The sequence below is a fragment of the Camelus ferus genome, chromosome 6, assembly GCF_009834535.1.
Source record: "Camelus ferus isolate YT-003-E chromosome 6, BCGSAC_Cfer_1.0, whole genome shotgun sequence".
Lineage (NCBI taxonomy): Eukaryota > Metazoa > Chordata > Mammalia > Artiodactyla > Camelidae > Camelus > Camelus ferus.
Genome location: NC_045701.1, coordinates 17,226,282 through 17,241,897, shown reverse-complemented (window position 1 = coordinate 17,241,897; position 15,616 = coordinate 17,226,282). Strand labels below are relative to the sequence as shown.

At 36.3% G+C, this 15,616-nt stretch overlaps 1 protein-coding gene across 1 annotated transcript; it reads left to right on the top strand.

Moving 5' to 3' along the window:
• Positions 1–675: 675 nt before the first annotated feature.
• CTXN2 (cortexin 2) lies at positions 676–15,503 on the top strand. Its single transcript, XM_006191787.2, has 3 exons — positions 676–1,650; positions 9,586–10,002; positions 15,460–15,503. The coding sequence occupies exon 2, from the start codon at positions 9,643–9,645 to the stop codon at positions 9,886–9,888; it is 246 nt and encodes an 81-aa protein (XP_006191849.1). The 5' UTR covers positions 676–1,650; positions 9,586–9,642; the 3' UTR covers positions 9,889–10,002; positions 15,460–15,503.
• Positions 15,504–15,616: the final 113 nt, after the last annotated feature.

The window sequence follows — 15,616 nt, the reverse complement described above, 5'->3', positions numbered from 1 at the left end:
GTTGTTAGAAATTCAGAATCTGAGACCCAATCTCATACTTACTGAATGAGAACCTTCATTCTAACAAGATCCCCAGGGGATTCACATGCACATTAAATTTCAAGAAGCACTGTTCTAGCATATAATGTCAAAAAAGGATGTGGCCCTTAGCAAGCTTTAAAAAAAAGTCAGTAAAACCACACCTATGAACATGTCACTGGAAGGAGATACTTCTCCAACTCTCTTCCTTAGTGGGCCTATACTATAGGGTGTTTAATAGTTTTAAATGAAAAAGGATAACTTTTTTTAAAGTATAGTCTGGTACGAACTCAGTTACACATTGCTCATTTTTTAAGACTATGAAATTTCCTAATTTAGTAAATACTCTAAATTAACATAAAGTTTGTTATTGAACTATAACACACTTTACTTATATTTTCAGCATTTTTTATGTGAATGATGACCCAGTTCTGCATCTACACTTTCCCCAACCGCTGAACATTTAATAATTCATAAGGTCAATAGCTAAGTTTTTAAGGAATCTACAAGTGCTCGCAAGTCGTAGGTTCTTGATCGCAGTATACAAAGATGAATAGAATTGGAACATTATAACTCAGTTTGGAGAATGGGAAGAGCCCTAAGTAAGGATGAAGGAAGCTTTTTTGTTTGTTTTTGTTTATGTTTTGTTTTGCTTTCAGTATGGTTTAGGTTTGGATTCTATATATTCAACACTGTTTAGATAATGTGCTGCGCAACTACATAGGGGCTTTATCTGAGCGTTCCTGGCTTGGTGTCTTCTAGCTCTTCTATGGGAGCTAAGTCGTACTACGCAATGTTTCAGCACTACGGACAGCGCCTATGCACCTACTCCTAAAAAGGGGAGGGGATCCTCTTGGGTTTGTGTAGGAAAGGCGAAGGGGAGGGGAAAAAATAACTCCAAATAACGCATGCAGCCCCCAGTTAAACAAATACACCGTTCGCTCGAGTCTTTCCCTTGTAGGATGAGAAGAAAGACGAAAGAATTTAGTGCCTACTCTTCGACTGAGACTGCAGTCACCCAGCACAGCAAAATGCCTGCGGCACAGCTACTGATGCAGAGAGGAAAGGAAAACAAGGATTTTTAACAATAAATACATTAACCCCCCACTGCCTTAGAAAGCCATATTGGTGATGAACTCCGATTGCTAACCTGCGGAACGTGATATGAGTGAAAATGAGCCCTTATATTTTTTTTTATTTTTATTTTATTTTTCTCTTTGGCAGAGCTGAGGACTAGATAGAGCCTGTTGCTGCTGTGGCCGATTCCCTCCCCCCTCTCACTCTCCATCTCTTGTCTGTCTCACGTAAACGCGCGGTCAGACGCCCTCACATACGCACACGCGCTCGCGCAAATATTTATACACTGCCACATCGAAGAAATTCATGCACATTTTCCTGCAAATATACTTGAGCGCGCACACGTATTTCGCGGGCGCCCACGTCTTCTCTCACCTACAGTTACAGACTTACACACGTAGGCCAGGAAAGCGCTAACCGCTGTCCTGTGACTGCACGCAGGTTCCCAGGGCACGTCTTTTACATTGTTACTGAAACGATCAACGAACACAGACAAACCTGCCAACACTTAAATCTACTCGCTGGATTTCATCTCCATGGCAACAAGCATGGAAGGTGAGACATCTCTGCTTGCAAAGTAACTTTCTCCCCTTACCCGCCGCATTACTGACAGGATTTCAGTGCAGGTCCAGATAAGAAGCAAGTCTCCTTTTCCTGTATTTCTGAAACTAGGGAGCAGGGAAGGAGGTGAGGAGGGGGGAGAGGGGAAGGAGCCCGCAGGTCTGGTGGGTTCAAATTCTAAAGGAAAAGGAGCCTTAATGTTTCTGCTCCTGCTGCTGACAAAAAGAACAAAGGAAAGAGGAAAGAAAAAAGAGGATGTGTTGTGTGTGTGTGTGTGTGCAGTCAGCTTGCTGAGGCTTCTTCAATAATGTTTTGTAGGAGGTTTCTATACTTCTTCAATTTAATATGTTCAAAGAGAACTGAAGACAAATAAGGCAGAATGATAATCACAGTCTAGGTTTCTCTAGTGAGACATTTTGAGAATTTTCAAATCAGGTTTCCAGTGCTTTTGAGAAAAAGAAGGAAAAAAAATGAATGTCAGAGTCTTTGAGGAGTTATCCAGAGATTCTCTTAAGAAGGAATTCTCTTAAAGTTGAAATCTGAAAGGTTGGGATTGGGGTAGGAAGTAGATTCTGGCATATCTCAAGGTTTTAGAGACCTAGGAAGGCCTGGAAATATATGCACTTCATCATGATGAAGACAACTGGGTTTGTAATTTAAGGTTTTCCTTTGATTCCAACATATTCCTTTCCAAATGATTAGCTAGCTCTGTACAGATGTGGCCTCAGTAATGCTTCTTTTCCCTCTTTATTTTTAATAGGATTTAATTAGCTTGATATTTGGTGGGGTGTGTATATATGTGTATGGGAGAATTCATTATTTTTTAAGGTTGGGTTTTACTATATGTCTCATTTCATTAAATTATGAATGGTCATATCATTAGCATTAGAGATTATTATATCCAATGACCAGTATCAAAGTACTTTTTACCTAAAATACCATATTACACTATAATAATTGTTATTTTAGATTTATTGTTTGGAATATTATTAATAGATAAATAAACAGGAGGGGGAAACCTTGTTAATTAAAATCAAATGCAAGAGGTTCTTTTTTAATGGGCATATACTTTTCAATATTGGTTTCTGCAATTGCATATTGTTGCTTGACTAAATAACTATATGCTTCTGAAGATTAAATTTTTATGTCTCCAATCAGTAAACTTACCTCACAGAAGAAAAAACATCACACATAACCTTCATGTATATGAAAGTTTATACAGATCAGGAGCAAAAATTCTGTTATATTTTGCTTCACTACTCTTCACAATGGTATGATTTGGATGACTGGTCATAGCAAGACCTTGTTTATTTACTTATTGGTTACTAACTACAAAGCACCTTAGTGAGATTTGGGCCTACTGGTATCTACAGGGATACCCTTGGCCTGGTCCTATGACTCATCAGCACTTAGAATTCTCAGCTTCTGACAATTGCCATGAAGAGAATGATGTGCTTTCAACTCATTTTCTCATTTCTAAAATACCTAAACACAAATTCCAGTGACTACAGCTTGAGGAAATATTTTATCATTTGCAGTAGTACTACAGAAATATACTTAAATACTTTAGTCATAAAACACATAAACCCTGATATTTAAACTGTACGATGTTGATCATTTTACTCACTTTACCCATTTGTGGCTGAGCATACTTAAAATAACTTTTGCCACACAATTTTACATTTTACTCTTTTTTTGAAAATTAATTTTTTTCTTAACTTTTTTCTCATAAGGGTTTATTTATTCATAGTTTTGTAACTTTATGGTCTAAATTTCTCTCATACTTCCTTCCTTATCTATTTCCTTATAAACAGGATATTAAGATGATGTTTTTCCTCTGAGGTAGGCATTAAAATGTTTTTTTTGGAGAACCTGCTGATTTTTTTTTTTTTTTTTTAGCTTCTCTTCCAGGGATTAAAGAAAGTGAAAATATATCTTTTATCTACAGTTGTTAATTTTTAGAAACCTTATTAATTATGAAGAAATCAGTGTCATATCTGAAGAATTCTATTGATTCTTAACAGTATTTTGTTTTTACTTTCATATCATATTATACTCTATATTAATTGAAAGGTACAAAGCTTAGCATACTTAAGTAGCATTTTATTCTCAAAAACATTAGACTCGGTGTTGGAATGAGACAAGTCATTCATTTCACAGAGCAAGTAAAATGGAAAGTTTGGGCAAATATTTGAAAAATTTAGGCCTGAAAATACTTTTAACTGCTACATATATGGCTTAAATTGCTTAAATTTCCAAGAGCCTCCATTTTCTGAACATGTTGTTAGGCAATTGCTTGACTTTACTCATTTGCTTGTGTGGGCACAATGTCTGCAGCAATGGCCAGACCTTATTTTCAACATTTGAATACTACCTTTTCAGGTGTTCTCCCTGGCTTGTAATTTTGTTTTCACCTTTGGGGGAAGATAGAATTTTAAGATGAATATGAAAGTCTAAGTTCTTCCTTTTAAGATGTTAATAAAACATCTGTTCACGTGAACTTCCAGGTCAGGTGTCCCCAATCTAAGTCTGATGCACCTCCCTCTGTCCCATTTAAATACAGGATTTTAGAAAGTGTTTCTATTAAATTTCATATTCTGGTTTCAATCCAGAATTCCAGTCATCAGAATTATCTTAATTCTTAATTCTGTGAGCTAACTTACATTTTTCAGCCCAGCTTTGTGTTAAATTTAATAATCATCACTTCAGTGTCTTCAACTTAGTTACTGTTCAGAAACACTGAAGAGGATGTAGATACAGACTTTTGAAAGATGCTATGTTGGAGAGCTGTCTCTATGATTACAGAACACAATATTTATTAGGACACCACAGTGAACTATGAATCTACATAAAAATATTACCCAGGTATATTTCACTACCTTCCCCAAAAAAGATATCATGGGAGACTGTTAAATGCATTGCCATGCTATTTCCCTGATATTCCATGTTAGTAGCAAACTTTCAAAAAAGGAAGTGAATTTGACGTTACTTCTTATTAACCTCATCTTTTAGTCACTTCTTAAATGCTAACAAATTATCTGTTAAAATAATTAATCACAGACTTGTAACAAAGATTCATTCCAAGTTACTGATATATAATTTTCACAATTTCCCACTGCTCTTTCTGAAAATTGAGACATTTGTCTGTTCTACGTCCATACCTGGCAGCACTCTCATGGTCAGGTACTTCTCCAAGGTTTTAAGAGGTTTTTGCACAAGCGAGTTATGAATCATCTTATTCTGGGAGTTTTAATTAATCTAATGTGGCTAAACATTATTCTACTACTTTCTTGTCTCCTTTTATTGTTTGATTTTTGGGTCATTTTTATAAAGCATTCTGTATTAGTTAAAAAGGCAAATATAGATGAATTACTTCTGCCTTTTCTTTATCATCTGATATGATTAGGCCATCTTGCACAAATAGGGAGTTTGATCTGTTATTGGTCAATTTCTTTATCTGAATGTATTGTGTATGAAATTCTCTCACCTCAAAGCCTTTGCAATGACTCTTTCCTCAAACTGCAGTGTTCTTCCTCCAGGTATTTTCATGGCTCCCTTCTTGACATCATTCAGGCTTCAGGTCAAATGTCATCTCCCTAGGGAAGCCTTTGCTGATTTCATTAATGAAGAAAACTCCTTTTATTCGCCATCATTCTCTTTCCTCTTAACTTGCCTGCTTTGTTTAATAGCATTTATGACTAACTGATATAATATAGACAGACAGATAGATATTTTTAAAATAATTGAGTCTGTCTCCTCCAACAGATTGTAACACTCATTATGGCAGGTGCACATTGTTATGTAGTTCATCATTATACTCTAGCACCAAGCAGACTTGGTGACACAGAGCAGATATTCAATATAAATAGTTGTTCAAAGAGTAATTAAAATATAACTGCTATATTCATTATTATGTAATATCTTAGTCTCATTCAGCTTCCAGTTTTTGTCCTGCATTTTATTTATACTGGTACCTACAACAGAGAGCCAAAGAGGGCTTGTAAACTATGTTTAAAGCCACAAGATAACCATTCATCTGTTTTTCCAAGATAGTATAAAAAATGGTGACTTTATTCATTTACTAACAATGGCTCTGTATATCCATTCATTGTTTGTATTCCTACCTGATTCCAAAAGCCTTTGAAGTTTCTTAGCTAAGTAACTTTGAAGTATCTTACCCTTGTTAGCTAAAGGTAACTGGAGTAGCCAAGCAATGAAGAGGGCAGGGACAGAAGAAGGGATAATTATAACAGAAGTTTTAAGCTATCCAAAGTCATTATGACTGAATACAAAATTTAACTCTGTACTTCCTGGTGGTTAATGCCAAAATTATGTGATGCCTACACACCTTTCCTTCGACAACAAAAGGAAACTCACAGGTTGTTAGAAAAGATTTACTTTCTCTACCTTTGAATATTACAAATCATGTGAGTCTTTCTGTGAATGTTATATTAATCACTTATTTTAAAAATCAGAAATACTGAACTCTGAATGAGCTGCTGAATTTTAATATTTATCTTCAAGGCTGATATTTTTGAAATCAAAGTTTTCTTGTTCATTTCATTTTAACTAAATATGTATTCTGATTTTAAAAATTAGATTTTTTAAAACTAGAACTTTGTTCATCAAAAATTATATTCATCAATAAATTTAGTTTAATTCAATTCAAGTGTTTATTGAATACCTACAATATGTCAGGAACTGTGGTAACTACTTGAGAAATAGTTATTTTTCCATTAAAATAGGTAACTCAATTCCAAGATTGTCTAAGACTCTAAGAACAAAACATTATCTGGTATATGTCAGACAAGTTGTAATACAAAGTTTAAGGGATTTAGTATCTCTAACTAGTAAGATAAGTTTTAATTTAATAGTAAAAAATGAGTGTTTTATTGCTACAGGTAGAAAACGTCTCTTTTTGCTTGTTTATTTGGTCAGTTGGTGGGGTTTCTTTTCTTTTTTTTAACATTTTTTATTGATTTATAATCATTTTACAATGTTGTGTCAAATTCCAGTGTTCAGCACAATTTTTCAGTCATACATGGACATATACACACTCATTGTCACATTTTTTTCTCTGTGAGCTACCATAACGTTTTGTGTATATTTCCCTGTGCTATACAGTATAATCTTGTTTATCTATTCTACAATTTTGAAATCCCAGTCTATCCCTTCCCACCCTCCACCTCCCTGGCAGCCACAAGTCTGTATTCTCTGTCTATGAGTCTATTTCTGTCCTGTATTTACGCTTTGTTTTTGTTTGTTTGTTTGTTTTTTAGATTCCACATATGAGCGATCTCATATGGTATTTTTCTTTCTCTTTCTGGCTTGCTTTCGCTTAGAATGACATTCTCCAGGAGCATCCATGTTGCTGCAAATGGTGTTATGTTGTCGGTTTTAATAAGAATAACAGAGTGTAGTGGATTAATCACGAGCTAAGTGCAAACTGACTTAAGTCTTCTAATGATTGGTTATGACCCTATGTACGTAGCTACATTATGATTTTTAATAACACATAAATAAATTTAATTAATATCATAACTATACTCAGTTTAGGCTATTTTTTTTACACGATGGCAAAATAAGCTAGCTTGGAAAATGTACAGATCATTAAAACTATGGAGATGTTTTACCTTTTGTGACATCAAGTTTTGCAGATAGGGTTCCCCAGAAACCAGATTCTGAGACAGAGTTTAGTGTGCAGGATGTATATTAAGTCATGCCCTTGGGCTCAACACCTGCAGAGGAGGGGGGAACTAAGCAAGAGTGGGCAGAATTTGAGCTATGATGAACCAACAACAGCCTCAGGTTACCCCATGGCAAACTCTGGAGCTAGAATGGTTCTTTAGAGTTGTTCCCCTTTGAGTCAGGATGGCCAGGCCTTTTTACTCTCACATGAATCAGTCCTGGAAAACTGTCTGCCGTTGGAAGGGAGGTGATCTTGGGTGAGGCAGCTCTCTGCTATTGAGGCAATCCATGAAAGGAGCTAGCAGCTGAAGATTGTCTGGGGCAACAAGTCATTCACTGCTGGGAATCTGTTTACCGTGTCCACCAGTAAACCAAGTTTATTGCCTCTTCTTACCCATATGTCCCAGAAAATATTCAAATGGTATAGCCTAGCAAGGTCATGGACTTAGTGAAAAAAATAATTCAAGCAAGTTACTTGGCTGAATCAGTCAAATGTTTGGGTCAGCATCTCTGTAGAAACATGCTGCTTTTTAGTTTGTCTACTCATTAAATAAATGAACCAGAGAGTGTATGAATCTCAACAAAAGACCTTCAATTGACAAAGCAATAAAATTAGAGATTTGGTCAGGAAAAAAGTTCTAGTTAAGGCCCAAGGTCATGAAGTAATCAGACCAGTCTCCCCTACCTTCTATAGGATAAATAGTATAAGAGCTCAATTTTCAGAAAAATCACTCTAAAAGCACTTAAGTGATCTGAAATTTTTTTTAAAAAAATTAAAATATATTTGCTATACCATACTTAGGGCAGAAAAATGATTTGATGTAAGGAAATACAGTAAATGGGGTTGAACAACATTTGTTTTCCTTTTATTAAACAAAAAAGTGAAATAACCAACATATCCCAGAATGTATTGAATATTTATGACACTTAAGGTTTGAAGAGAGAGCTGTTTTGTAAATCAAATCATTATAAAATACAATACTGTTTGATATTAACTGGTGTGTTAGTTGGTGAACAATTTTGAAAGCTACAAGGCTTGTCCTTATAATTACTCCCTTTCTCCACTCCTTACCTCCCATTCCTTGTCCTGTCTCAGTTGTTTTCGGAAAACTGAATCCAAAAAACCCTGAAGGGTCAGTCATTTTAATAAACATAACTTAAAACTATCGAGAGAAGCAACAACTAAGACAAGGACACCAGCAGCCTGTCAGTCTCAGTTATTGGATGACAAGCTGTTTGGTGACAGTCCTCTCAAGAAGGGCAGGCTGTGCATTAGCAACCATTTGATTTAATTATCGAACCTTACTTTTTAATTAATTAATTTAATTAACATCAAGACATCAAATGGAAAAAAATCTACTTTGCTTCAATTCAGCACACACTTTCTGAACACTTTTGCTGTAGTTTTAGAATCTCAATATAGTAGGAGCTTAGAGAGAGCGGGAATCTGGTTGGGAAGGAGTCTGAGGAGCTTGCTTGCAGGTGAATTTCATAGAAAACATGCTGCTTAACTTGGATTTTATGTCTTCGTAGTATGTGAAAGCTAATGAAGATGGTGGGGAGATGGTTAATGGTCCAGAGCTACTGCTGCTTGTTACTTGCAGGCTACTATGTTAGGTACTGCTTTTCTAAACATAATGTTTAAAACACAATTTCTCTGTTTAAGAAATTAACATTTAGTGTATGAAGTGGTAGTAGAAAAGAAAACACAAGAACATAAGTCTAAAAGCTAAGAGGATGAAGAAGAAAGAAGATACTACATCTGTTTAAAAGGATCAGAATTTGTATCAGACAAAATGGCACTGGAGATAGACCTTAAAACATGGACTTTAGAGAGCTTGACCAGCTTACACTTAATAATCATTTATTATGGTTTTATTGTTATATGCAAAAATGAAATGAAAATTAGATGACAATTTGGGTCAAAGAAGCAGTGAACAAACCATCTCACAATGAATCAAAAGTTTTTAGGTTTAATGATTTAACTATTCCCCTTCATACTTGATTTTATATTTTGTGTCTATAGGTACAGTTTTATGTATCCACAAAGGCAATTCTGTAATTACTACAATAGAAGTAGCATCTCCAACACCAATTTAATCCTGATCCATATCTGATGATGTTTACAAATATCTTGTGAGTTAAGTCAAGAGAGTTTGAAAAATGCCATATTTTATAAAACAATTACCTGCCTGATGCCATATTTGGATAAAACTAAACTGATTCCAATTTTGTATCTAGGCCAAGAGGTGACCTCAGGAGGAATTCTGAAGAGACAAAATGATGTGACAGTGAATAATGAGTAGTACCTACTGTGGCAACTCTTCAGCTAAGATGAGTGTCAACGAAGTATCAGCTTTCTCATTGACTCTAGAGCAAAAAACTGGCTTTGCTTTTGTTGGGATTTTGTGTATCTTCTTGGGACTTCTTATTATCAGATGCTTCAAAATCCTGTTAGACCCATATAGTAGCATGCCTTCCTCTACATGGGAAGATGAAGTTGAAGAGTTTGATAAAGGGACATTTGAATATGCACTTGCCTGAGTGCTCCAGCTTTTCAGTGTTTAGGGTTATATCACTGGAACACATGGTGGACCCAATTGTAATTTCCTTCGGCGTGCTGGAAGAGGCTCATTTCATTCACTGAATTCAATAAATGTGCGTGGCTAATTTATCCACCATGCCCTGTAAATGATAAACCATCGTTGGGGTTTCTTACTTTCCTCTGTCTTCACATCAAGATTTCTAATGAACAAAGCATAAGGATTGCTCCAGCCATACGTATACTATCTTCATTCTTATCTCAATCATCTGCTTTGAATCTCTGTTTCCTTTTCGTGCCAATGAACCACGTTAGAGGCTGCCTGCATCTGCCCCCGTGCAGCACCCAGACATTCTCTCCACATTTCTGATCCTGGTCCCCTTGCTCTAGAGAATTAGGTATCAAAGATAAGGGATCCTCAGTCCAAAGAATAAACATAACATGATTTTCCTAATAATAACCATAGATCAACAATGTTTACAAATGAAAAAGCTAACACACAAACTCTACTAGTAGACACAGGCCATAAAGTTCCTCAGATGTCACAGTTTGGCCGGTCTAGTTCTCCTTCTAGAATCTCTTGCAGTAGAATCCCCTAGCTTGGGATCATACTGAGACTCCCTCCTCCTCCCCTTTTTATAAATAGCATCAACAAGGGAGTTATATCATGACCTAGTGGAAAGCATGCTCTACCAGAAACAAGAAGTCCAGTCTCCACGATGCCACCAGTAGAGCTATCAACTTCGGCCAAGTCATCTTATCTCTTGGATTTCAGTAAGGAAGCTAACCAGAGAATGTTTAATGTCCCTTCTAATTTTAGTGCCCTATGAACTCTACAAATACATCTGGAAACCCAATGATCTGAGATGAATTAGGATTTAAGATGTCATGAAAAGTTTTTCAGTTTAGGAGTCTAAACTCTGAGATTTGAATGTTAGCCAAGAACTAGCATTCTGACCTAGAAGTTACATAAAAAGACCTTAAGTTCCAAATCTGCAAAACAAGGATAAAGAAATCAATCTTAGATATCTTGCAGGAATGTTGGGAGGACCAAGAGACATAAAATGAGTGTAAAAATAATTTGAAAACCAGAAAACAGTGTTTAAGCATACCTTGCTATCATTTATTATCCTTGTTGGTAATTGTTATAGAGATTCTCAAACCTTAAGAAGCAATGGCTAAGTGTAAGTTATTCAACCTCACCAGCATTCATTCTCCTCATTTGACAAATTTAAAAAAATAAAATGATGTAGTTCTAAAAATTTTTCCAGCTACAAAATTCTGACTCTCCATGATTACCAGATGGAAGATTACACCAGGAAATAAATAAATACAAAAATATTCGTGTCACTTGAGAACACAAAACTGCCAAACATACCAAAAAAAAAAAAAATGACTACTATCTACTGAAAGTTAGCACTAAGTTAGGTGCTTTCCATTTATTATGCAATTTGATACTCTTAGCAATCCTTTGATTTCAGTACTACTATTTCCATTTTATTATCCCAGTTTCACAGATGAGGAACTGAAACTGAGAGAGATTAAGTAATCTCCCAAGGTCACCCAGCTAGGGAGTGGCTGTATTAGAAATTAAACTTGGGGCAATCTATTGTCAGGGTCATTGTCATTGTTTGTAGATACCATGCTGTATTCCCAGACACTGTCTTCAACACTTTTACATACCTTATAAATACAGTTACTGCTCAGGTCCATGGCATTCCAAAACCAGCTGTCTCAGGGAGATTCCCTGACACTTTTTACATCCTAGTAGATTTAGAACACATCTATGTTGGCTATGGTTCTCCTGAACCAAACTCATACCTCAAGGAGGCTCTTTGAACCCCAGTAGGTACAGGAGTGTCAGTGTGGGACACCTTATAGCCAGTTAGTAATTTGGTCTAAGAGCAGTTCATTAAGCCAAATCAGCTGGGCACACTGAAATCTGTAGATGTCCAGGATGCTAGTCATCTCATTTGTGACCCAGGCTTTAAAGTACATGCTAAGATATATGCTCAAGTACCAGATGTTCCTTTTGTCTCCCAAGGAAGACACCCAACAAGATCCTCCATTTCGGTGACTGGACTTGTTCTGTTAACAAAGCTAGATCTTTATTTCAAAAAGAAAAAAGACCCAAAAACCAAAGACAAGAAAATTACATGACGTATGAGCATTGTTCCTTAAAGCCTAACACCAATAAGCTTTTCAGACATCATCAACTCCACCTTAGTATTACTTCTAGTCTTACTAAAGAGAAGTTGTTTTAACCAAAAATATCTCCATTCATGGCATTTATTCATGGTTTATTGTGTGTCTTAGACTTTTCGGAGGGGGGAAGAGGAGAGGAAAGAGAGATTAGAACCTGTATTTGCAGAGTTAGAAACAATATAAGATATAAAGGACAGTTACAGCATGGAGAACAAGGAGATTTCATGAAATGGACAAGAGAAAAGACAGAGGAGAGTACCTCCTAACAGTCTCCCCCGTTACCTTACCCTCCTGTCCGAAAGGCCTTTCAAGGCTGGGTTTATGGACAGTGTAATTTCATCCGTATTCCCCAAACCACCTCCCGTCTGCTCCAGGATGTCTGAATCCCCTTCCTTAATAGAGAACAAACACTTTTATTTCACAGTTAGAGATACAAGGCTTAGAACGAAAATGTCTGGTTGATGTAAGACTAAGACCAAAATCAATTCACACTACACTGTAGTCAGGCAGTCAGTCAGCAAGGAAAAAGGAAATAGACGGCTGTCAGAGGCATTTATAGTCTTTGGCAGAGGAAAAGGGTTGAGGAATACATGGGGGGGGGGAGGTGCTCCTGGAAGAGGGCCGGCCTTGAGAGAATAGCTGAAGGGAGGCTCGAGGTAGCAGAAATAACTACAAGTAGGTTCACAGTTCCTGTCCAAGGCCGGTAAACAGGACTGCGTCCCAGCCTCATCTTAGTTGATCTAAATAACCAGCCTCACCCAAGTAAGTCTGAAATGCAGCTACCCCATATGCCTGTTATATGGGAAGTCAGTATCCTTTGTTGAACAGATAAATGCCTTGTACCAGTGGCCTTTAAGAGCAAAATGAGTTAAAGGCATATACTTGTAATACTGTCTCAATTTCTGAAAAAGACTCATAAAATTAGCCTGACTGATCAGCATGATGTTTACCTGACTAAGAGCCTCTAAGGGATTTTACTTAGGTACCTCCAGACCCCTTTCCACAATCTGGTATCTGCTCACCAACCTACCTTTTCCCCTATTATTAAAATATTAAAGGCATTATACCTATCCCAATCTCTAATTATTCACCCGAGAAACCTGGATATGACCATGTAAAAATCACCAGTAAATTGTAAATATTGTCAAAATAGTAAAAAGCAAGCACTAAGTTCAGAATGGTGCTTTCTAAAATTAATACATTAACCCCATACACAAACTAACTCATTTAACTCTCGCAATAAGTCTACAACAGAGTATTATTCACAACTGCATTTTACAGATGAGAAAGTTCAGACACAAAGAGACTGAGTAACTTGCCAGAGTTCACATAGATAGGATGTGGCAGAGCCGGGATGTGAATCAAGCACACTGACTCCAGAGACTTGCTCCTAAGCTCTATATTACACCACAACTGGGCGGCTCAGGCAACTGGAAATCACTTGAATAGTTTCTGGTCAGACACGAGGTGGATTCATGCAATCATCCCAACTGAAAACCAACGACAGATCCTGCTCAGAGGAACTGTTCGTGCTGTCTTAATCACCACCTCACAGATGTGAGCAAAACCTTTCCCTCAACAAAACTCAAAAACCAGGTTTGATAAAAATGTTTTGCCAGGTGGAGGGGAAAAGGTCGTTGAGCAGTGCCACTGGGAAACTTACCCCATAGTTTGATTCCTGCTTGAAACAGTTTTCCCATGAAGTAGAAATATTTTTAGTAAATCATTGATCCTACTCTCAATCTGCTCACTTGCCATGCAGAGAAGAATCCATATCGTATCTACTGTAAGCAAGGTGAAAAATCTCAAATACCATTTCTAATGATAGAGTCTAGAAATTTTCTCCGGAGAAAATTTCTATTTTGCTGCACACACGAAGCGATAGGAGGTCACTAGGAATCACGTGAAATGTGATGGCAGGATTCAGTTTATTTAGCCTCAAACAACTGAAGCACCGCTCATATTTTGTTGGATGATGCCTGTTGAGCAATCCAACTCCCCTAATGAATTCAAGAAACTTCGACTTCCTGTCTAAAAGGGTTAATGGTTTACTCCTAGTTACTAGTTGATGATGTGCTAATGACTGGGCGTGGCCTACAGTATTATTCCAGGCCAATCATTGCTCAGTCATCTCTTTCAAGGAAGGTTCTAACCAATGAGAAGAAGCCTAAGGTTTGGGGCTGAAAGCTAAGTGCTGCATATATGCCTGAGTGGTGCTGAAGCAGGTCATGCTTCCTGGGAAGAAGGCTCCTGGGTGGTAAGTTACACATCTCTGGGCAGGGTAAAAATCATTCTTAGTATTATGTCACAAAGTAGATTCTAAGGAGTGGAGTAAAAGCTAGGGCTATGAAGAGAAGTTAGATGTTCTATAAAAACTAAGGAGGTAATAGCTTCACTTACAATTCCCCCAAGAAAGATTATTTGAGAGTTGAAGGTGATTTTTTAATTCAAAGGAATAGCTTTAATATCTGCAGGAGGGAGAGAAGTTTTTGTTTGTATTTATCTATCTTTCTAGAACTTTCTTTGAAAAGCCAAATTTTAAGGAATCAATGAAGATAAATTATTCTAATGAAAGAATGTTTTAAGATGGGCTTATACTGTGGGTTGTGAAAATGATTATGTAGTCTATCTCACAGTCAAATGTAAATCTCTCAATGAAGATTGAGAGTATTTCATTAAAGGGAATCAGTAGAGCATGATTATTCTACATAAACATAGCATAAAACTTTATTAAGGACACAGATTTATTTCCCTTACTCTGAATATTCCTATTGTTTTTTAAGTTTCCATAATAGCATTTGTTAAACAATGTATGAACAAATGAAATGTTTTGAAGACTAGTAAAAGATCCAGGAATTCACAAAGACATCTTTTTGACAGGATATATTTTTATGAACTGACAAGAATGTATTTTTTAGACTTTTAAAAAATATTTTTAAATGTATTCATTATACAGTATGTATTAATATCAATCACAAAATACTCTGCAGTTTCAACATTTAGTATTGTCAATGAACTGTGTTTCAGGCTGAGAGCATTCTCATCAGCTCTTACTGTATTCGACTGGTAGTGTTATATCCTTTCTAAAGTCATATTGAATCCGACTGCACTGAGTACAAGTAAATACTACAAACACAGGTAACATTTTAATGACTCCATTGGAAATTCTGTTTGCTGAAGCAGGTCCCCAGTTATTTATTATGGGACCTAATTGCTCAGGTAACTAAGTTTCCTAGACAGGTAACTTTTAATGAAATGAATTTTAAATTGTACGTCTTATGAAAGAAAACTGTTCCCTCATACCCCCAACCCTACTTAAATCTATTTATATTACTTGGAACAAATTTAATTTTCTGTTTTAATGACAGCTTTGAAGACCATTGTGAAGACTGTGTAGGAGACAATACATCGAGAATCTTTTTATTGAGTTCTTCTAGAACAAAAGCCAGGAGCTCCCTAATGTAAACACATTAGTCTTTGTTTTGAAGAGGAAATACATAGTTTGTTTTTTTTTTTAACAACCAT